Source organism: Phalacrocorax carbo, chromosome 2 (assembly GCF_963921805.1).
Source record: "Phalacrocorax carbo chromosome 2, bPhaCar2.1, whole genome shotgun sequence".
Taxonomy (NCBI): domain Eukaryota; kingdom Metazoa; phylum Chordata; class Aves; order Suliformes; family Phalacrocoracidae; genus Phalacrocorax; species Phalacrocorax carbo.
Window position 1 is genome coordinate 162881936 of NC_087514.1, and position 23882 is coordinate 162905817.

General features: G+C 42.0%; 1 protein-coding gene and 1 long non-coding RNA gene across 7 annotated transcripts in view; one reads left to right on the forward strand and one right to left on the reverse strand.

Moving 5' to 3' along the window:
• The window catches only part of CTDSPL (CTD small phosphatase like), an 84945-nt gene extending 64240 nt beyond the window's left edge, over positions 1-20705 (reverse strand). For 2 of the 3 annotated variants that reach the window (XM_064445131.1, XM_064445129.1), the window contains exon 1: positions 20177-20702. In XM_064445131.1, the coding sequence (XP_064301201.1) occupies positions 20177-20252 (76 nt within the window). In that variant the 5' untranslated portion in view covers positions 20253-20702. Of the gene's footprint in view, positions 1-20176 lie in introns of all 3 variants that reach the window. The other variant, XM_064445127.1, reaches the window with a different exon arrangement.
• Positions 20706-21037: 332 nt separating this feature from the next.
• Positions 21038-23882, forward strand: part of LOC135312134 (uncharacterized) — a 73964-nt gene continuing 71119 nt past the window's right edge. For 2 of the 4 annotated variants that reach the window (XR_010371807.1, XR_010371803.1), the window contains exons 1-2: positions 21585-21777; positions 23377-23481. This is a non-coding gene — a long non-coding RNA (uncharacterized LOC135312134). The other 2 variants (XR_010371805.1, XR_010371804.1) reach the window with 2 other exon arrangements.

Consider the following 23882-nt stretch of genomic DNA (forward strand, 5'->3'; position numbering starts at 1 on the left):
TTTAAGGAATAGGGCTGTAACCCTGATCTAATAAAAAGTAGATGCGCATTAAGAACACAGTATTTTATGCAGAGCAATGTAAGAAATAAATACCAACCACACTCCAAACATACCATTTGTTTCAGGAAATGAGAAGCCAATCAATTATCAGTGGCAGACCAGGATGCACAACTCCGGGACCACATCCCAGGCCTCTGTGCCAAGAGGCCCCATATGTTTGTTTCAAGAACTTTTGAAGGAACTTTTCTGAAATACTTCAGAGTACAGGATTTCCAAACGCTTTTACGCTAAGCTTTGTGCAGAGCACTGCTAGTATTTAGCCTAGTGCCCTACATTTTTCGGGTACTAGTCGAGATAGCAATTGAAGAGGATACACCATTGATGAAAGGCCAGAAGAGAAACAAACACGATCTATTCCACATAGAATCACACTTCAAAGGCAAAGGCCTAGGAAGCATGAAGAAAAAAAAAAACCCATACCAAAAAACCTCCACAACCTTTCTTCCACCTAACACAACCCCTCTTTAAACTCAAACCCAGAACTGAGGCCAAACGCACACGAAGGAATGGAGGAGACGAGGCTGCAGCAGCTTGTTACCTCGCATTGGGAAGATTATTTTTTTTAATAAGTCTATTTTCCATTTAAGTTAAGCACTTAACTCCATGGATAAAACAGACATTGATTAGCTGCTATTTTTGCTTCCATGGGGCTCTCATTGACAGCAGTTTTGCTCAAAAGAACCTCACAACAAACACTGAAAATAGTATCAAAGCCAGTGTACAAAATTATTTTCAGTAACATGTCAAAAATGTGCTGTCAAAGATTAACATCTTGCCTCCAAAAACAAAGGCACTCTTTTAACTCTTAATCTACTGAACTGCAGTTATTAAAAATACCTCTAATTATCCATACTGGAGACACACCGCACAATATTTATAAAAGTATACCAAATGCTGCTGGTAACTCAAAGAAGACTTGTCCCCAGATTCCGCCAGAACTGGCTGCATGGATTATTTTGGTACTAACACTCAGCATTTTGCAACATTTGGCAAAGCAGGAAAAATAATCCACCTCCGTGAACATGAGTTTTACTGTAAATGCTTCAGTTTTGGCCTCGCTATCCTGTAACAGAGAGCACCACGTAACTGGCTAATCCACTTTCAGAGATTTTATTTTTTTGGTTCTTACTTCTCTTGAATAAACTGCAAAACTATGCCCTGCCTTCCCCTGCCACTTGACTGTTTGAGAATAAAGACTGTATCTTATTACGCAGCTTAATGACATGTTAATTTTAAAGCACTGAGGTGAAACACTGTCACCAAAACAAACTAAGAAACCATTGGAAATGTGCTATTGGGTGTAACAGAGCCGTATGCCCAAATAATGTGAGCAACCAGAGCAGTAATTTACACAAGTTGTTTTATTTGACAAAATTAACAGAATGTAAGTGACCCGCTACCACGAGGCAGTTTAAAGAAGGGAAAGAGTTTGCTTCTTATAGACTAGTTGGGGTTTTATGGCAAGAAAACAAAGGACACTGCAAAAGGTAAAGATGAAGCTAAAGAAATGATATGACAGAATTTTAGTGGGAGATACAAAAGGAATTTTATATTTTTCTTTGAAGATAAAATCCAGAGGGATTTTTTAATGAAATACACAGGATCTTCTACAAGAATATCTACCTTGTAAGTTTTTTTGACTCTTCTGTACTGAAAATTAACGTTCATGGTATTCTGACAAAATGGTAGGATGGTAATAATTAAAAAAAAAAAAAGTATATACATTCTTCCTGACGCTGTGTGAACAGCGGGATACACAAAGCACTGAACTATTTCACCTCTGCAGGTTCTGTGCTAAAATAAGGAGTTAGGGCAAAAAGTAGTACCTAAAATGCTGTTGTCCTACGTGTCCTGGGAAAGTTAAACTCAAGCAGCAGAGAAAGATTATCCTACCCCACAACAGTTTTAAAAAAATAGAAATACAAAGAACCCCAGCACTAATATCACAAAAAAAAAAAAAAAGCCCTACTTAGTCTTATCAGTTGTTTTCTGTAACCTCAGAAGAGTGTTTTGCAAGGGGTAAGTTGTTCCCTGTCGCAATCTTTAACCCCTGCCCTTCCTGCACCTTTGTGCAGGTACAAGTGTCAGCAGCTCATTTTCGCAGGTGAGGAGGATCAGGGAAGCACAGTACTGAAGAGAGAGGACTTCTGTCAGCTGCAAATACTAGCAACAGTTTACTGGAGTGAAGATGAGTATTCTGAAGGATACAAACTCCAGCCTGAGATTCACATTTCTCTGTGACCTGCAAAACTTTCTGGTGAGGTAAGATGCAATTGGTACAGAAAAGAACAGGCAGAATGAAAGAAGGCTGAAAAACCACCTCAGATGACCAAGGTCTTCTGTGTTTTGCTGTTCTCTCAAAACCCAACCTCCTCCTTCTCTACATGAGGGCCACACATACATCACCTTACGCCATAATCTCAAATTCTATTTTAAATGACGCATTTGGGAAAAAAATAACTAACAGAAAAAAAAATGTAAAAAGCTGTCAGATGGCAATTCATTTAAAAGTAACCCATTATTTAAGCTTCTTGTTCAGGGACTCTGAGCTGTTTATGGACCATCACGCCATTTCTGGAGGAAGACCATAACTACCTGGTACCTTTAAAGTCCTCAGTCTAATTTTCCATAGAGCAGTGACACTAGTACCAAAGTTTCCTCATAATCATATTATACAAGAGCCATGTTCATAACTACTACTCACCGAGATTATATAGGCTCATACTGTGTGTGTTTTACAGAAGATGTATCAAACTGCCATGCAAAATTGCTGCAGGACATTATGAATTGCCAAGTTTTAAGGCAGAGAAAGTTGAATTTCAAAGGCAAAGGAGCTCATCTAAATTTTAAATCCACACAAGCTTAAGTTGTTTTCAAAATTGAGTATGAATATACACAGCGTAACAACAGCAAACTACTCAGGAGTGAGACCACTATGTAGTTAGGACCACCTCTGTCAGGAGTGAAAAACACATACAATTTAAAAATATCATCACCATCATCTCATTATTCCCCTTTCCATCTCTGAAAGGATGAGCTGACAGCACTATTACCTTTGCATAAATATATACTCAGAAAAAAAGAGTTTGCCTGCAACCATAGCTAAGCATCTCTGCAGGATGACCTCAAGCAAAAGGGGATTAAAAAAAGCCATAAATGTTTTGTTTAAGTGTTGTGGTTTTTTTTTCACCTCACTCCTTTTCCCTTCTTCATTTTTGAGGAGTTTTATTTGTTTTTGAAGAAAGCACATGCTGTTGCTCTATTTGAAATAGGAACCAATGCAACATATTTATTAACAGTACCTCTTGAGCTTACCTGTTCCCAGTTTTCCAGAGGGACTATGCTTTCTAACAGTTTTGGCTTTTCCTGTAACAGATATAAGCACTGTAACACTGTAAAAGCATGCTTCCTATTTACTTACTTTTATACTGTAGCTATCACTCTAACTCACAACAGTCCCTACCCTAACATGGTCAAGACATAAAACCACAATTACGCAACCTTCTAAAACTGGTAGAACTCTTCTCCACTGACCATACATTCCCTTCTCCTCTCTTGTGAGAAAATTAACCCAATTAAAAGGGGGGGCGAGAAGGTTAATTATAGCTCAGACACAAAACACTGTACGACACATGGGCATAAAAGCACTAGTGTTTGTCAGCCTGATTCTGCCTTTCTCTTCACCCTTATCCAAATAATTTTTCCGGGCAATTAAAAAAAGTTCATGGATTAATACTGTGTATTTACTAAAATACTTAATAACTTGGGTCCAGCGTCTCACGAACCAGCATGTCAAATCCTTAACAAAAGAGTGCTGGGAAAGAGGAGCATCTATTTCAAAGTGTGCTCAGCTTCCACTTTCATGAGTGACTTAATGATTTTGAGGGGTTTTTGACACACAGCATGACTTTGTGGGATTTTGTTTATTCTAGAAGATTTTAAAAGCTGCACATGCACAGTAGGATAAGTACCATCAACAGGTGATCAATGCCAAACAAAAAAAATGGCTTAGATGAGTATATGAGAACATGACAAAATTGTATTATTCCACGAAGTGAGGAACCTGTAGCTACAGTATCTTCCCACCCTCAGGAGAAAATATGACCAAGGCAAGCGGGAGAATAGAATTGAAGCACTGGGGTTTTAAACTGAAAATCACTACAAACATAATGGATGAAGAAACTCTTTGCAGATTGCTTACATTCAAGTGAACAGAGAACTGCTTGAGGAAGAGGGAAACATCAGACAAACAAGCATATTTTTATTCCTTTGGCTATTCAGATGAACATTTTAAGCAGATGCAGCTACCTAAGGGGAGGTTACAGAGAAGATGGAGTGAGACTCTTGGAGGTACGCAGGAATAGCACAAAAGGCAATGGATCCAAGTGGCAACAGGGTAAGTTCCTCCTAAATATTAGGGATTATAGTGATCAAACACTAGAAGAGGGCCCCAGACAGGTTGTGAAATCCCCATCCTTGGAGGTACTCAAGACTTGACTGGACAACGCTCAGAGCATCCTCAGCCCTGCTTTGAGCACCTTTGTTAGCTACCTTATTCTCCTTTTTCTCAGTTTTCCATCTACCCCAGAAATATCAGCCTATCTTCTTTTTCCAAATCCTTACTATTTAGGCATCCTCATTCCTTCCTTGATTTTTCATTCCTTCCTTTACAAAAAAACCCAAAACAAACCCAAATAGTAACTCCTTAAATTATTTCCTGGGACATTAATTGTAGAGGTAGAGCAAGCAATATCACAGCCTGCCAGTAGAAATAAAATACCACCTTACTGATCATTGATCACAGAAAAGGTGTTAGCATCTTACGACATGGAAACACTTACTAAATTGCAAACTTTCACCATGAATCTTACTGTGTCAAGCTCCAGCAGTGAGCTAAATTCTATCCTTATTATCACAGACCAGCACTATGAAAATCGTACCTGAGGATACAGCTGAGCTTACGGAATGGTTTAATCTGTCCTAAAGCAGAATTTCAGAACAGAAGTTTAAAGTTGGCTGTAAATTCACCCCCTACAACCCAAAATGCACAACAAGCACCTGCATTAAAATGACTCCCCTTGAACTAGAGCTTAAACTCACATAAAGTCCCCTACAGGTGCCAAGCCATGCATACCTGCGGGATGAGACAAGATTCCAACTATTACAGCCTTAAGTTCACAAAAAGAGGAAGATGGGTACTAGGAGGACAGAAGTGCTACAAGCAGAGTACTGGTCAGACCTCCCTCAATCCCAGGCATGGCCACACAGCTCTACGAAGGCTTCACTATCGCTATCATCTCTCCCTCCACTGGTAAGAGCAACCTGAAGCCAAGACCCAATCACTGAAAGTCAAATGAAATTTATAATAAAAAAAAAAAACCAAAACCCACCCAAACCACAAACAACACCACAAAAACCCTAGTCTTAGCTCTAAAGAGCTATGAAAATTTAATTTTGCTGTGAGTGCAATAAATTTATGCTTCCTGATTATAAATGTGAAAAGAGAAGTGTATCAATTCTTTTAATGAGATGAACACTTTGGACTTCTTTTTTTTTTCCCCCCCTTAGGAGTACCCTGGACTATCAACAAGTATGAGATGAATCCAGTCAGAATACTACTTAAAATACTCATGTAGGTGTGATCTCTCCCCTTCCTTCCACAACAGCATCCCATTTCCTTCTATAGCCAGCATGAGCAATCGTGCCAGATGAACCCCCTTCACTTGAGTACTGACTTCCCTTTGATGCTGCAGACTTCAGAAGAGCCGGAAACTAAAAGATTTCTCATAAATAACTATGCAAAGGATCCTAACCTTGCAAGTATACTTATTTAATTCAGAAGCAGGCAAATAAAACATATTTTGTGCAAATGCTGAAAGGTAAGCATGTAGACATGTTGGTGGTACTCACTCAGGAAGCCAGCTGACAAAATCCATCAGAGAAGAAATTAGAGGAGGTAATACTTTTTCAAAATCAGTTGCAGCTTTTTGCAGGGAATTTGTTCACATCCTATAGAAACTGCAAAAACTGTCAGAAAGGCCCCTGGAATAATGCAGCCTTTCCATAACCCTCTATATTGTTCTCCTGGCTGCGTAACAGACAGAAGGAGAAGTTTCTCTACAGTGGCAAAACAACAAGCCCCTGCTGATGCCGAGATCAGGTTTGCCTCTATGGAGTAAGGCAATATGACTTCAGTGTGACATGAAACTTCCACAAATCACTATTTAAATATGCTGCCTGAAGTTTACTGGTGAGCTAACTATGCAATTCTTGTCTGCAAGGGGGAAAGTTTTATATCTCTTCCATTTTTACTAAATTACTGATTAATTTCAGCTAGGTACTTTGGCTTTGGAAGCTGCAGCATAGACAGACTTCCAGCACACTGAAGCACCACGTTACCTAACGCTGCTCAGAACAGAGGGTTTCAAAATCTGAAAGCCCATTTTAACAACCACCCCCAACGCTGCTAAACTTAGAGAAGCAGAACACCAACAACCGCCTGAGATTTTTTTTGCCAAGTTTTCCCTCTTCTTCTCCTCCTCCTCTAAAGAAAAGCTAAAGATAAGCAGTGGGACTTTGCAACTCTGCATCCCTGGTTACATTTCGGTGCAGCCCAACGCCAGTGTGCCCTGCACCGCGTGCTGAGCTGATGGCAAAATTGTCAGATTAGGATTTTGTACTCCGTTCCACCTATCTTTGCACACAGCCAAGCATGGAGGTCAGTGAAAAAACTGTGCACGCTTCCATTGCTGTTACTGGAGTCTCCAGGACACGATTCATATCATCCTAAAGCAGACAAATACAATGGTGCAATCAAACGCATCCTACAAATGCCTGCAATTCCTCCACCAGTTATTAAAACAAACCCACCTTATTTACAGGCACACATGACAAAGCCGCATGTTCACTTTTACTGAATATCAAAGGTTATTTCACAAACAAGAAAAAAAAAAAGAAAATGGAAAAATACTGAAACACATTGAATAAAATGGAAGATGCCCTGACCTCTAACTTCATCAGCCAAAGCAAGGAAAATTGTCCCGTTCCTGACCACACTGTAGGGCACAGCAACATTTCCAATTTTAAGACACAAAACCATTTCCAGCATTGCTAGCAACAGCTCGAGTATTGGGCTGAAAATGTTCTTCCAGATATTTAAGTATCACATTACCTAGGACTCCTCCAAGCGAGCGTCTCTTTCAGTGACGCATCCCCAGCTGAGGGACAACAGAGTGCCTGGCTCAGCTTTTCCTCTAAAAGGACTGAAATGCTGAAATCAATCTACAGGTGGTGTTCATGGCAAAAAAAGAAGAAAGAAAAAAGAAACCAAAAAAAAACAGCCAGCAGGGAGGGGAATCATCAGCAGGCAGCAAGTGCAGGGGCCCTGGGACATCTCCTGGCACCTCCCTGCTCCACACAGGGCAAGAATAATTATATGTGGTCCTCCCAGTAATCAAGAAAAGTGGCACATTTGGCCAAAAGGCGGGCCATGGTTTAGAAGCACATGGGTATTATTTCCTGTGACTGTTCCGAGGGCTGCATTTAACCTCTGGGAAGTGATATGAATAGATGTGATGTTTTCCAGAGGGAAGGGTGCTAGTGGTCAGTGTTACCCAAACATTGCCAAAGAAGTACCTTCAGGTTAAGCACCCGAGTCCTCCATTCAGCTGACATGTTTTGGTTTTTTCTAGAAGAATTTAAAAAGTGACTTCTCTAGTAAATACTGGCTACTCCCTTTCACTGGAATACAAATCAAGAATTTAACATGTTCCTATCCAACTCTCTTGCTCAATACATTTTTACTATTACTTAACATGCAAGGCAACTGTTTACAGAGAAGTTAACCCACACCTTCACATAGAAAACACAAGAATTTATAGGTGTTTTGCCACTTAGTAAACCTGAGATTAAAAAAAAAGTATTTCGGAATACCGGGTCCAAAGAGTAACCTTATCAGGTATAGAAAAATACTCAGTGTTTATTTTATTACAGCACAAGACCATGAAAGCTCAATAACTGGTTGATTGCTTTGTATGATGATATAGAAAGCAAAAGCAAAACTGCTTTTAGAGACATCTGCCTACTGGACTTGGTAGTTATTTCCACAACTGCAACATTTTATCAGCTGTTTAACTCAAAATACAGGAGACGATTCCCAGACAATCACAGTTGCTGTACACATATGGTCTTAATTAAAGTAAGAAAGCCTGTTTACTCCTGTAAATACTTCCTAACAGCCAGCTAGCTGACTGTCACCTAATCAGCTATTAAGAAGGTGAAACCTGTGAACCGGTTCTCCAGCCAAAATTATTATCCATTCAAAACTGTGTCATTATTATCCAAACCAGTAAATCTTTACTGACCTTATTAGTAGAAGAGAAGATAGAGCCATTTGTCACTTGAAGGCTATCGTACAAAGACCACCTACAGTGGGACTTAAGAAATCATTTTCACAATAAGAAAATTGCAGCTTGGTTTTTGTTGTTGTTGGGTTTGTTTTTTCATTGTTATAGTTTAAAAACAGTTTATAGTTTAAAAACAAACCCATAAATTTTTGCTTTTGTTTTCCCACCTTGACTCCAACTGGCAATTTAAAGGGGCCATTAGAAACATTTTACTTCAACCCTGCACGACTAGTAAAGGGAAAAAAAACTCCAAGCATTACTGTTTGCTGCAAAAATGATGATTTTTTACCTACAGACTTAAAAAATTATTCAAAGTGAATTCCAACACCCCACCATGCACAGCATTAAAGATAAATAAAGCCTAAACTGAACAGATATTTGCCTTACTTTGTTGAATTTAGGACTATCTCAGCATATTCTGCAATGAGTCAGCCCAGCCCTATTTTACTCTAATCTTTCTTTAGTACCCACTGAAGACATTTCCAAAACAAAACTCATGTTACTTCTGTGTTTTAGTACAAACACTACCCAAACAAACGCGTATGCTTGTACGCTAATATCTCACTTTCTCAAGGGGCTGGAGTGTGGTTTGTACAGACTGAGTGCCAGGTTACCTCGCTAAGTTATACTGCTATGCCCAAGGTTGCCTTCTGAGATCTTCATTATTAGTTTCCTTTACACAGCTTACATCCCTGCTAATACTACTGGGATTTATTTGTTTGTTTGCCTGGTTTTGGTTTGTTTGGCTTTTTTTTTTGGGGGGGGGGGGGGGGGGGGGGTAGGGGTGTTGGCTTTTTGTTTTCTTTTTTTATGCAACATTTTTAATGTTGCAGGGCTCCAATACATATTTTTAGATATACCATTTAGGAAGATTGCAAGTGTTACTTGAACAGAGTTTGGTGAAAGAAATAGTTTCAGGTCATGGGGGGAAGAATTAGAACCGCCTGGTGCAACAGGAATTCCCAGCCACTGTGCAAACTGTATTTGAACAGAACCACAATAGCACAAGGTCAGCATTAAGTTTTGCACTTCAGGGCTTAATCCAGCATATTACGCATTGCAAAATGAAATGGCATAGTTTCATTTTCTCTATGTAGGACATTTCCTGAAAGGGCACTTTGAACAGAAATTATGAAGTGAAACCTCCTTCTGATCTCATCTTTGCTCGAGATGCAGTACCGTAGTTACTGAGGGCTACTCTGCATCTAATGGAAATGGCACTGCTGGAGCTGGGGGCACCTGGTCCTCAGGAATCTATTGAAGTTGTTCCTTGCATCTGGGGCAGGTTTCATCTGAAAGCTCATTTTTCTCCTTTTAATAATATTACAGCTTTATAACATGAGATAGTAACAGTATTTAGTTATTATGTTTAAAATAAACAACTGTGTGATTTAAAGGCATTGAAAAGAATCAATCACTACCAAAACAACTGAGGTAGTGACATTTTTAAAAACACACTGCTCTCAGAGCTCGCTTGCCTGCCAGAACGATGCTAAACAAGTAATTTATAAAGCGCAGCAGTAGTAGTACGAGTAAACACAGGAATGAGGCTTGAACAGATTCCCATTTCAAAATTGCCAAGCTCGATTTCCAGTTTTGTTCAAATTTTTATCCTTGTTCCTGTCATGACATATTTACAAAAGAAGAAGTTGGGTAACTTGTCAGGCACCTACAAGTCTGAAAGGCTTATAGAAAAAAACCAAAACCAAAGCAAACTATCATAATACTAACAGCGAAAGCTCTTTGTAGTAATACTAGTTAGTGTGTCTAAGTTGTTATCATCCTTTCCGATACAGACAGCAAGAATTTGCTGGAGTGTTTCAAATTTCTTATGGGGCAGGAAAAAAAAAGAATTTGAATTTCAGGGCACAGTTTGCATTAAACTAACAGTTTTATCATGATAATCTGGAGTCAGAAACATACAAGTACTCAATCCACTCCAAAATTAAGGATGTTTCTTGGGTTTTTTAGGTTTCACTCTCATTCTCCATTAAACTTCACCGTACTTGCTTCCTTGACATCTTTAATCTCAACACAAGAGGGAATCTTCCAGAAAGACATGAGATTTTGAAACACGAGGAAAAAAGGAGTCCCACAACTATGTACTCACGATAAACCCGATTAAACAAATCCACTTAAAATCTCATTCCTTTGTGGATAAGCACAGACCTCTACACAGATGCAAATTGTTTTAGTTATGTTGTAAACCCCCCTCCTTCTGGGACTTTTCAATTTATGTCAATGTGTAATTAGCAAATGAATTGCACTGTAGATTGCATTCAGTACTCTTTTCCTTCTCTTTTTTTTTTTAATTCCTCAACTAACATAACCCACACACACACTTCCAAAACTCTCAAGTCATTTTCAACTTACTGATTCTCAACAAAACCAGCTTCATATCATAAAGCCATGAGAACTGGCAGCAGGCCAGCAAGTGATTTGGCAAAGGGAATCATCCTCCAGCACACATAGCCCATCACAGGAAAACTGTTGGTGAGAGTTCACAATAAATACCATTTCAAATACTTGACATGTTCAGCTGGTCACTATGGAAAGGTATTTTTCCCTTCTTTCCCCTACTGAGTGATTCATATGCTGAAATACGATCAGTACCTTTATAAAATTATTTTTCAGTACCTTCATAAGATTACTTTTATCATAAGAAATGCAAATTGCTGTCGGTTAATCCTATTTAGGAATTCCCAGACAAACTCTTTTGGCAACCATATCTTCTCAAGGATTACACAGGTCACCCGTACAATGCATGAGCAAATGCTTCCTATTACCCAAATGGTATACTCTGCCTTTAATACTGAAGCCGTGCCATACTGTGGCATACTTACCTCCATTTTATTAGTTATTTTTCATGCACCTCCTCCCTTTAAATACATCACAACATTCACTCAAGGTTTTTAACCAATTGTTACAAAGAAGAAATTCATGGTTTTGTTTTAAGAACCAAAGCTGCCATACAGCGGCGGTGATCCTGCATCAGACACGAGATCAAGACCTTCATCGTACTAAGTTTTAACAAGGAGTTAAGAAAAATGGAGAACTCCTACACCACTTTGGCCAACTTGCCAGGGTCCAATGATCTGTCCATGCGGTATGGTCCACGGTTCCTCATCACTGCACCATCTCGCTCCCCAAACATCTACTATAGCTTCTCATTCCAGATTTATCCCTGGACACAGCCATCAGTGCCAAACACCTCTGAGCCCCTTAAACATCAGCATCATCAGAGCACAGAGGCAGCTGTTTCAATCCAGAAATTATGATGGGAAGAGAAAAACGCAAGAAAGCAAAATACAGCAAGGGAGAGAATGAAAAAAACCACAAACGTCAAAGCTTCAGTCCAAAAATGCCTACAAAATACATCTTTAAACAGATTTTCCCGAAATGCTTTGCTTTACAGTGCATTCATTCATCAAATTGTTAATGTATACTTTAACCAATTTTAAGTTTAGTTTACAAGAAGTCCCATAAGCTGATTTTTTAAAATTTGTAAGGCTTTTGTGAAGGTTTATTGAGATCCTGTATAATCTTAAAAGTTCCTTTCTCTCCAGGTGGTAACTATTAGATCTTTCAACAGGCTTGGCTGAAGCAAGTAAAAATGATTAAGTATCTTCTAGGAATGTGTCACTATTGACCACTCCTTTGCAGAATTCTTCTATCTGAACTTCACTGGGAAGAACTGCCAACTTCACAGTTCAAGCAAACCTTAGACTGCAAAACAACTTCAAAACCTAGTCCCACCATTTTGAACTTTACCAAAGCTTTCTCATCATTAGGTCCCCAGTAACCACACGTACGTGCATTCAGGGGTAACCACTGCAAGTATGTAATTATTCAGGCATGTATATATAAAACAGCTTTTGTGGACAAGAAAAAAAAGAAGCACTGCACGCAAATTGTTAAATACATGCATGCAAATTGTTAAATGCATGCTCGGAACAACTTTGTACAAAACTCATACCTTTAAAAAAATTCTTTTACTAACAGTACTTCAAAGAAACATGCCTGAATTCTTCTACGTGTGTCCACTGCAGTGGCATTCGTTGTGGCAGAATTTCTTTCTGACAGCTATGACGATGGAAGCTTATCCACCTCCCCCTGAAAGTTCGCTGAGGCTAGGAGTTCATCCCCAAGTGCTGGAGACACATCTCTCCCTCTGACTCCCAGAGGCCAGGAGAGGAGTGCTGGACACCAAGGAGATGACCAAGCTTTGCAAATCATCAAATAAACATAAAGTTTAAAATTTTACTGCTGATTAGGGCAGACAAGGAAACAGCAAGATTAGTTTTACTGCTAATTCTGCTGGGAATCCTGCAGGACAGCTCAGGAAGCAAGAGAACTGCGGGGGTGAGCGCCTGGTAGTGGATAAAAATCAATATATCACTTTCTACCAAGAAAATACGGAGGCCCTGCAACAGCAGCAGAAAACAACTGACAGAACTGGCTGACCAGTTACCCACAAGAGATGACTTGACTTTAAATAAAACCATCAATATACAAAATCTAACTTCAGGTTGACATTCAAGAAATATTTCCTTCCCACAAAATTTTCCTGAATTTTATTTTTAAAAGTTACATACGCAGTGGGTTTCGACAGAGCGGGCATCCTTCATTTGGGGTTGCTCTTCTGTACAAAATACATCCTGCGGTATCTTATTTGGCCTTGTCTGTCAAGCTTGAAGTATACTAATAAAGGTTCAGATCTTCCTTGCAAAATGAAATATAGGAGGAAAAAAAAAATCTCATTTAAAAACCCTGGCATCCTTAGAATCCAAGTCTACCATGCATTTATTCAGATTTAACTCACAATAAATTTTCCAGATAATAGGATTCCAGTTTCTAGTACAGCCAATCACTTTAATAATGGGGTTTTCTTTTTTTATAACCATACTTTATTATCTTGTATAAAGAAAACAAGCAGTGGCACTTTTATGTAAGTGATCATTTTGATAACACACTGAATAAAGCCTATAAACTTTATGTAAGCCCAAGACCATGCACAGAACTTTCTCTGCTTGTTTGTGTAAAGCTGGTATTTTTACCACTGGTATCCATATTACACAGTAGTGACTGGTACTGAGAGGACTCTACTGTACAGGACTCACTTTGATTTTTTTTGTCTTGTAGCAAACATGCTAGAAATACAAGAGAGGCCAGAATTATGCCACAGTAGACCACATGGAACATATTTTTACTCTGATCTATTTAGATACTACTTACGCCTTCTGTATTTGTCACATCTATGTCCACTTTACGCCTCAACCTCTACAAGTAAAAATAAAGCGAGCTCCAGTCAAACTCCAGCAGAAGTAGAATTTATAGATTATTAACATTTCCAGCTGAAACTCTTAAAAACGCCTCTGGCTACATTACAGCACAGAAGCATCCCTCCTCTGTGCCTGCCTGGAGCCTGTTACAAAAAGCTCTGGAAGTTCAGCAAAGCGTTTAAACCCACTGATGCCACGTTATCCTATTTGAGCCTCCTGACCAGGAAGATGAGCGCTGAAAACACAGCTTGTATCAGCATCATTCAACAGAATACGCACAGGAAGACTCCAGAGATGCTTCTGAGCTTTTTCGTGAGGTTTTCCAGCCAGGTCTCCACTGCTGAGAAGAACCAAACGGTACACAATCCTTACTCGCAATCCAGATGTGGTCTTCAAACATCTGACTAGGCTTGCTCATTCGCTCTATCAGTCGCTCTCTTATTTCAGCTTGGAAGATTCCTGCCTCTTTCTGGATATACCTACGAACTGGGATAAGGGAACAGACACAACCACCCAACTGGGTGCACACAGACCCGTTAACATCACTGTGAGAGCACCCACTGCCCAGTAGTGGTATGAGGATGGATGGGGTTGGAGCAGGTCAGGAGCCTGTAGCAGACACGAAACCTACTCCCTAACCCACCATCTGACCCCAGATGGGCTCAGCAGCCCTCAGAAGCCAGGAGCTCACACGCTCTGCTCTGTCCCTCAAACAGGCTGGAGCTCTTTGGCAGCTCTCTCCTCCTTCCTAGTGCTGTATACATCCACATGCTCAGCTTCTCTCCCAGTGAGGCATATCCCCCAGGCAGGGAGGAAAAGGAGGGATGAGCCACATCTTCCCCTACTGACCCACACAGTGGGTAAAACCCTAAGGAAGAACGTAGAGAGAGACCAATCCTTGCTTTCCCTATTTGTTTACAAAAAAGGAAAACATTAAATCTCGGGGATGGAAACACTTCAAATATATTTCTCAGGAATCTGTCTGAAATTCTTCGCCGGGTAGGGTTGCGTAATGCACAAATTCACTCCCCAAGTTAACATTTCCATATCCACGATTGCCTGAAACTGGATTTTTAATGGAAAACGTAATACCGAGCACCAACCATGGTGGTCGTTGCCAACAACTCTCCCACGCCAAAATTTAGGGGGAAACAGAGGTGCACTTGCTTACAGAGTGAATAGTTAAAGATTGGACATATATAAAAATTGCTGGCCAGAATTAATTTGCAACTATCCTAATGTATGAATAATGACTTTTACAAGATAGTAAAACTCATAAATTAAGTGCTCTGTGACAGAAAAATAAGCCTCCCACAATCAAACCTACCTACCAGGCAAACGGAAACAACATTTTTCACCAACACTGACCAAATAAGTGAGTTTCATTCCTTTAGTTTTGTATCACTTTAAAGAAACAAACACGGACCCACTACCCGGAGGCTTATTTGTAATGTTCAGATTAAATTCTGAAAGATGAAGTGTAGCATCGATCACACCGCGTTTTACTGATTATCTCAGAAAATGCTATTTGCATTTCTGAATACTGAATTGACAAAATGTAGGTCAACTTTGGTGTTTTTTAAAGGCATGTTAAACTTCTGATCACTTTAGTTAAATCACTGCATTGAAACATATACGAATTCAAGATGACATGCACTACAAAGAAATGATAATGCTGCAGCTTACAGACTGGGGCTGAATGCTAGATATTCATGCAAATTATCATTTGTGTTACTGCCAGTACACTTCAGCTTGTTAAACGCTACCCAAAATCAAATCTTGGGTTACTACAGTCTCCCTGGAACATAAAACCTACTGTATGGCCACTCCGGTTTCATGTAACAACTATGTCATTAGTTAATGATTTAAAATTTTACCCTCTGCGAGCAACTCACATTCCAATGTAGTGCTGGAGTGGTTTCCGCGTCCATTTTTTATTAAACGCTACTTGAAAGTTAAAATTGTGAAGTTGATAACATAAAAATTTGTTGAGACAATGTCTCAGAAACATCAACATATCTTCAAATGTTTGAGTACTCAGAATCCTGATGACGCAATGGCAAAAAAAAAAAAAAGAATATTCTAAATATTGTCCTATATTTTCCAAACACATTTTATTGAAGACACAATTAAAGACACTTATTCTGGCTTTTATCTTGAGATCTTAAGAACTTTTTGCTTTAGATGATAATGAATGCTGGTCTCATTGCTGTTTTTTCCAATATTATTTGAAAGAAAGGAAGGCAAGAAAGTTTGCCTCTTTGCAAAAACATCCCCGGGCGAATTACACTCTCCGTTAAAAAAAATTATAATGGTTTAGGTTCCACCCTGAACCTTTTCCAAATCATTTATTGCAGAAAATACACTTCTGTAGGGATGCTAGAACATTCAGTTACACTAAATAACCGAAAATAGACGCACAGCTGACAGACAACTTTTATAGAAGTCTGGAAAAATGCATCTGAAGAGAGAAAACAGACCACCACAGCCTGAAGGATTTGGTACCTGAAGGAGGACTGGACTATTATTATGCTACTACTTAACCTGGCACATGGAAACATCCAAGAATTTGCATCAGTTATGAGGATCAAGTTAAACCCTGTAGGTAAAAAAGGGAAATTCACTTCTATGGACCGAATGCCTGTTGCCCATCCATGATCACACCCCCTACGTTACGCTCAGTGCAAAGACTCATCAGCATCGCACTCCTTTTCTATAGGTTCAGCTGTACAGATTGTACATTAGAAGCCACTGTTCAATTAATTAATAGGAATACTTTAATTACAAAATAAACCATTGCTTTTATATGTAGAATCGATTATACCGAGATTCAGATTTTCAGTTTTCCTTACTAGTTTTTCTTCACTTTTTTTATTAGTCGCACACATTTGTCGCTGCTATAACAAACCCCTTTTCACATACTTAAGTCTCCATTTTAATTTCAAGTTACAAGCCTTCTTAATGTTTCCAATTTCCAGAAGTGCCAAATGACCACAACATAAAATATTTCTGTGAAGAACTACTATTTTTATTACTTTAAAAACTAACAGGGAACCAAATTTTCCATTAATTTAGTGCTCAGTCACCTACATCTCATTTCCAACTGGGAGAATGTAAGTTTCTATTTCCCAGAACTAATTTCATGACACAGATAGGGACCAAAATCCTCCAGGAGCACAAACACCACAGGCATTTCAGAGCAAACATTACAATAATAATAATAAAATATGATTGTAGCAACTTTCCATGCTCAGTTTTCATTTTGACAGACAACTAAATACAGTGCACCACCATGTGGCAACATACTAAGGAATGGTTCTTGTACCAAGATCTGTTTTTCTACTTTCAAAATTTTTCACTATTTATTAAAAATATATGTTACAAATTCCATCTTAGTATTAATAAGCTCCTTTTTAACAAGTTGTCATAGCTTCACTTATCTGAAAAGCTAATTTTTAATATGTCTGGATTATAAAGAAAATATTTGGGCATTTTTGTTTGTAAAGCACAATATTTACCTAAAAACATAACTGCCCCACCACAAGAGACCAGCTCTGGTTCTTGCCAGTTGTGCTCCCTGCACAGGAGAAACTGGGCATAAGCATCATAAGCACATCAAGCTCCTTTTAAAACATTACCACATTTTACAAAAAAAAAAAAAAAAAAAAACCCACACAAAGAAATCAAGCTAAATGCTGGATTCATAGCCGATTAAAAGCTTAAAAAAATCTTGGAAAAAATCAAACACTTGAAGGTACACGCATGCATTATTGAGCAGTTGTTCAGCTACTGTAAAACTCCTTCTCTCCAGCTTAACAAGAAAAAAAATTTGATTTTTTTTTTCCACAGGAAACACCAACAGAAGGTCCCAAAAACCCTATGAAAACCCTGACTCCCAAAGCCACTACATACCACTTAGTGCCCTGAAACATATTTCTGCAGCCAAACACTAAACTCGGAGGAAAAAATCAGGTTTTTATTAAACTGGGCAGCCTTTGCTCACACAGTAGGGTGCTGTTGTAATTCACTGTATTGCAAAATTGCAGAAGATCGGCTCAGGTGGTTCTTGTATTTGTTAAAGAAAGAGTTAATTCATTATGCCTTAACATATTTGCTAGCCATTTTGTACCAATACATTCAGCTCAATCTGAATTAGCAGTGCAGACTCACTTTAAACATCAGCCTCCCACTAAGAACCTATCTGCATTCACCATCTCAGCTTCAGGTCTCTCGTAGCTCACAGGACCTAAAACTGTTAAGAAATCGAACAGAAAATTGGGTGACGCGATATGCAACCACACAAGGAAGGCAGGTAGCACAACGGGTTTTCACAAGCTCCGTACCTCCAGCAGTGGGAAAATCTGTAGTGGATGAGGTAAGAGCAAGCAACGCTCGACTCCCAGAGCCCAGGACGGGCAGACCTGCAGTTCTCTTTCTGCAAAAGTTGCTCTGGTGTGATTTGAGAATCTCACCACAGCGCACATAATCAATCCAAAGCATGCACTTTAACCACATTTGAATTAAAAAAAAAAAAGGCAAAGAGAAAAAACATTAATCCGCCTCCTGCATTAATTCATGCTGAAGTTTCCTCTTGTCTCAAACTCCAACCACCCTCCTTCCACCCTCCCCCAGCCCACCCTTGCCAACACGCAGCCTGAAAAGCCCCCGCTACACAACGAAGACCATCATGATTTTCTGCCAAAGACAAACCAATAGCAAGAACACAATGCATATTATGCAAGTTACTGCATAGTTATGCAAGTTATATGCATATTTTCGCTAAGCAGCGTAGCTCACTGTACTGAGGGCTCTGAAGACACTTGTTTGATGTGGATGCTCACTCTTATTTTGAGCTGTCAAGTTTTCCACTACTCATCTCAACTGGCTTTTTTACACTAAAATTTCAACCAGCTGCTGACAATCTTAGTGAAGCACTTCCAGTACATACCATAATATATGCCGTTAAGACCACAGCAACATCTGATCATGGTATCACGTAAGTCTACTCCAAACCAGGTCTTCGGAGACATCATAGGCAGAGCACCAGCACCTTATTTACTGTAGGTATCACACACTCAACATTGCCAAAAAGGATTAAAACATCAGAAATCTCTTGATACAAACAAGGCCTCATGGTGGAAGCATCACTTCACAAGCAATATGAATTAGAGTAATGTGAGCACTCCTAGACTGAACAAAAAATTAACAAAAAAGACCCCCCACTTTTTTCTTTTTAAAATCTACCTTCTGCAGTCAGCACTGGTGAGGTGAAAGACAGGGATTTCACCTACAGCCTTCAATTCGAAAGTAACAGGGAGCAACTTCTCCCAACGATGCAGGACCTCTCACTGTTTACAAGACGAGCCATGCAAAAATGGAAGCTTTCTGGATACTAAAAGCATCGACTTTAGGGGGAGATCTATCAACCTACCCTTTTCAGAGGACCACGCAGAGGTCTATTACCATACCTACTAGGGTACATCGCCACACACTCTTATGTCTAATTTCTGCCATTTCCCCCCTTTTTACCAGCACTCCCTGTAACAAAGCATAAATTCAACATCCAAATAACTTCCAAAATCTGTGCACAATCACACACAACTCCCCAGAACTTGAACCCTACTGCTTACTCGTACCTCTCTCGTCGCCAGCTGCAAGGACACAACCACTTACAGCCCAACACCCCTCCGAGCTTCCAAAAGGAAACAAGGTTAAGGTCAGTCGTCAACATCTAGACTTTTGAAGAGAAGCAGTTCCTTTGGCCAGGCTTGATTCATCTCATTTTGGAGTAAAACACAACCTAGGTGCCATGGCTTACGCAAGCAACAACTATCTACACAGTAAATAGAGCCCGCTCTTAAAAGCGGTCCATGTTTCTTTTGGAGACGCACAAGTATCCTCCAACAACAAACCTGAAAGCTATACAGATTCTTAAATTTGAGGCAGGGAGAAATAGAGGAAAGCAGAGAGAAATCAGGAATCCCTGGGTTTTTTTCATTTTCCAAGAAATGGGAGGAAAACAATTAAAATCCTTACAGCTGAGATTTCAAAACCCTCCAGCACATCCAGCACAGGTATCCTTTCCCTGAAGCAGGACACTAACTGCAAAGTGACAACCGCACGAAGTTACCTCGCCGACCCAAAAGGAACAAGAGTATTTTATTTAAATAACTGCTGATTAAACTCAGTATTTAAACACTGTAACAAGTTCTCAGCTGTACCCAGCAAGCAGTTTCAGAGACCTTCATGCACATATCTTCGTTCCACATTAAAAAAAAAAAAGCAAACCCAACAAGCCCTCCTCTATTCCCAGCAGCGCAGAGAGAGGATTATACGCTCACTGAAGAATGCAAGTTGTTACTACGTGCATTTTAAAGCAGATTTTTCAGGAAAAAAAAAAGAAACGGAGAAAAAGAGAAGGCAGCTCACCTTTATCCTGAGTGCAGGACAGGATCTCCTCCTCTTTGGGGTTAGTCACCTGGGTGATAATGGACGGGTTGTCCATGGAAACAGAGTGAGATTTCACCTGGCTATTTCCCTCCCAGAGGCAGGCTTGTGTGCGGGTGTGGGGGGATTTGTTTGTTTGTTTAAAAATCAATATGCAGATTTGTATTTAAAAAAAAAAACAACAAAAACAAAACAAACAAAAAAAAGCCCCGAACAACTCCTCCAGGAGCGAAGCCAAGCTGGGGTGGGGGGGGAAGGGGGAGCACCGCGCACAGGGGCCCCTCCGGTAGCGCTGCCACCGCCGCCTCCTCCAGGCGCCAATTCTCCACGGGGGGGGGGGGGGGAGGCGAATCAACCCCCCCCTTAAAAACTACAATAATTAATCCAATTCCCCCTTCCGGGAAGCCCTCCGCAGCGCTGCCCCCGGGACCCCGCCGGAGCCGCCTCCCGAGGCGGGGAAGTGCCCCCGGCCCTCCGCGCCTCGCCTCCCCCCGCGGCGAGCCCCCGCCTCAGGCCGCCCCCCGCATCCACCTGAGCCGCCCCGCGGGGCCTCCCCCGAGCGCGTCCCCCGGCACAGCCCCCCGATCCCTACATACCCCCCTCCCGCCGCCGCCGCCGCCGCCCTCCTCCTCCGCGCTTATCTCATCCCCGCGCCCCCCCCAGCCCTGGCCCCCCTCACACCTCCGCCCCGGCCCTCCCTCCCTCCCTCCCCCCCACCCCCCTTCCCGCCGGCAGCGCTGCGGGCTCGGTGCAGCGACGTCGGGCCGCCCCCTCCTCCTCCTCCTCCTCCTCCTCCTCCTCCTCCTCCTCCTCCTCCTCCTCCTCCTCCTCCTCCTCCCCCCCTTCCCGGGTCACGGGCCGCCGCCGTGCGCGGGCGAGGAGGGAAGCGCGCTGCGAGGGGAGGAAAGGGAGGGGAAAGGGGCTGAGCAGCGCTTAGCCGAGCCGAGCCGAGCCGAGCCGAGCTTAGCCAAACCGAGCCGGGCCGGGCCGCGCTCCCCGCGCTGCGCCACAGCCCGCCGCCGCCGCGCTCGCAGCCTGTCAGCCCGCCCGGCGCGGCCCGCGCCCCGCCCCGCCCCGCCCCCGCGCGGCGGGACGCTCCAACATGGAGGCGGGGAGCGGGCAGCGCCCGGGCCCCGCTGCGCGGTAAACAAGTGGGCGTGGCCTCAGCGGGGCGGGGGCGTGGCCTCAGCGGGGCGGGGGCGTGGCCTCAGCGGGGCGGGGGCGTGGCCAGGCGCCAGCAGAGATGGCGCGCTGGCGGCGGGGCGGGGGGGGAGGGGGGGCGGCTATTGTTATTGCGTACAAAAGGCTTTTCTCTTCGCCGCGAGGAGGGGCGGGGCCGCGGGGCGGGGCCGCGGGGCGGGGCCAGCGCTTATCTGAGGGGGCCCGGGGAGCTGTGAGGCTGCCGGGAGGCGGGAAAAGGGGTTTGCGGCGCGTTTCCCTCCTCAGGGCTGTCCCGGCTCTGAGCGGGGGCTGGTTCCCCTCGGGAACGGGCATCAGCGGCCGGAGGAGGAGCCGTCAGGGGGATGATGCATTTTTACAGATGGCCGTGAAGTGTTTTTCAGAGGCGAGTGTGTGACTTGAAGGTACCAAGAGTGGTCTTGGCAGCTTCTCTCAGAGAAAATACTGAAAAGACTTTTTTTCTTAGAGCATCATAAAATCACATGTCTGACTCTCCAGGAATTCGCCAGGGCTGCTGGTGGCCGGGGGGTGCGCCAGGAGATGGGCTCGGGTGTGTGGGCGCCGCTCCTCCGACTCTCCTCGGGTACCTGCTGTTAGCCAGGGTCTCAGGCATGATGGTGGGGAAGGTGGGGGGGAGCCCGCCCAGGATAATGGCTCTTCTGTGGGGCTGGCAGAGTGTAAAACTGAAAGAGAAAACCTTTAAGAAAGTGTGTTGGTTGTACTTAATATAACTAAGGTATTGCAACCTCTTTTTTTTCTCCTGGAGGAAAAAAATCTAATATGTGTATAAGCTTCTATTGCAGCCTTGCTACAGAAAGGGTAGATATAATTTTAAATTTCATTAACCAAGTGGGGAAAAATCTTTCTGTAACTGGCACAGACACGGGCAATGTGAATTTTAGTAATATTGGTTATGACTATCTCTTTGACCCTAAAAGAGAAAGCCACAGTGTGTATCCTTATATATATAAAAAATATGTATGCAGCTCTGAACTGTTTTACTTAGCATTAGCAAAAATGTGGCATCTCAACTGCCAAGCCAGGTTGCAAAAATGACCACTGCATTTAATTCCAGCAGCAGCAAGCAGCTGTTCTCATTGCAGGGCTTTACCGTAAAGGGAAACTACGGGCCTAGCCTCGAGGAATTTATAATCTGCCATAGTGCCACGTCTAGTTTCTGGGGAAAATTCCTCAAAGCTCTGGGGCCTTGTTTCATTCTCAGTGAGTGTGTGTCTACACTCAGTGCATTTAAACATTTTGCTGTGGGTCTTCAAATCACTGCACTTGTTTGATGTAGAAAAAGTCATTCAAAATCTAGCTGTGCTTTCTCTCACAAAGCTAACACTCCCTAAACAGCAGTACATGCAGAGATACCAGTATTGCAGGTTTCTGGGACTTGTATTTTAGGTTTGCCCGTCCTAGTCTTATGACAAACACTTGCACAGGGAATGAGTGCAATGCCACTGCTTGCGCTGCATCCCATTGTGCAAGTTCCGACCTGCTGTTTAGCTTTGGCTTCTCAAGACCAGAGTCTTGTAGTTGCAGACAGTCCCTTACAGGTCAGATCGGGCACAGATGAATAGGAGTTAGTACATGTTGGCTGATGGAATTAGTCCTGCTACCTGTGAAGGTTGAGAGCTCCTGCTCCAAAGCTATTATGAAGCTTTATCACAGCACTAGTTATGTTGTAATCCAGCAAGTGCTTGATCTTTTACCTGCCCAGGCACCGGAGGCATTTTTAATTATCTGAGGGTTAATTTGCGTGGAAGCTTTTGCTGAAACAATAAATTCATACCTCTGTTGTTATTTGGTATGAGTTTCTGTATCAATATTTATATGTGGATAAAACCAGAGTAGCTTCCTACTAGCATTAAGACAAAGGGGTTGCTTCAGAGGAAATTCAAGAGTCACCCAGCACTAAAAACATCTTCCACTTTGCAGGGAAAGGGCAATTATAACATGTGATCGGAGAACATGTGCTCTAATACTTCTTTTCTCTGCAGGGGTGAGGAGATACAAACATCTTGTCTGACGAAAGCATGTTTTGTGAGGCTTGACAAATGTGATGTTCACCTTGAGCCGACGTGTTATAGATGTTTTAAGTGTTGGTAAGATTGTTTTTGCAACTTACGCTGTAAAACTCCAGTTGAACAGCTAGCTGTCCATCTTACAAAGGAATTTGGTACTTACTTCAGTTTAGAGGGGGAACTGCTATTTATGGTGGTATATAAAGTGGAAGTAGGGCGAGAGAACGTGCTGGGAGGGGATATCTCTCCCTGTGCTTGTCCCTTTGCTACTGTCATGCCTGCTCCCTCGCCCCTGCAGTCCAAAGTGGAGAGGAGAAAAGCAGGGTGCTGACAGCACACTAGGAGCTGCAGAAAGTCCATACCCTTGCAGGGCAATGCAAAGCAGAATGGAAGTTTAGGAAGCTCAGCTGTACTTGTACTGACATCACTGCTGCGAGAAAGGAAATAGGTCCCTTCCTCTGAGCACGTGCTTCAGCCTCTCC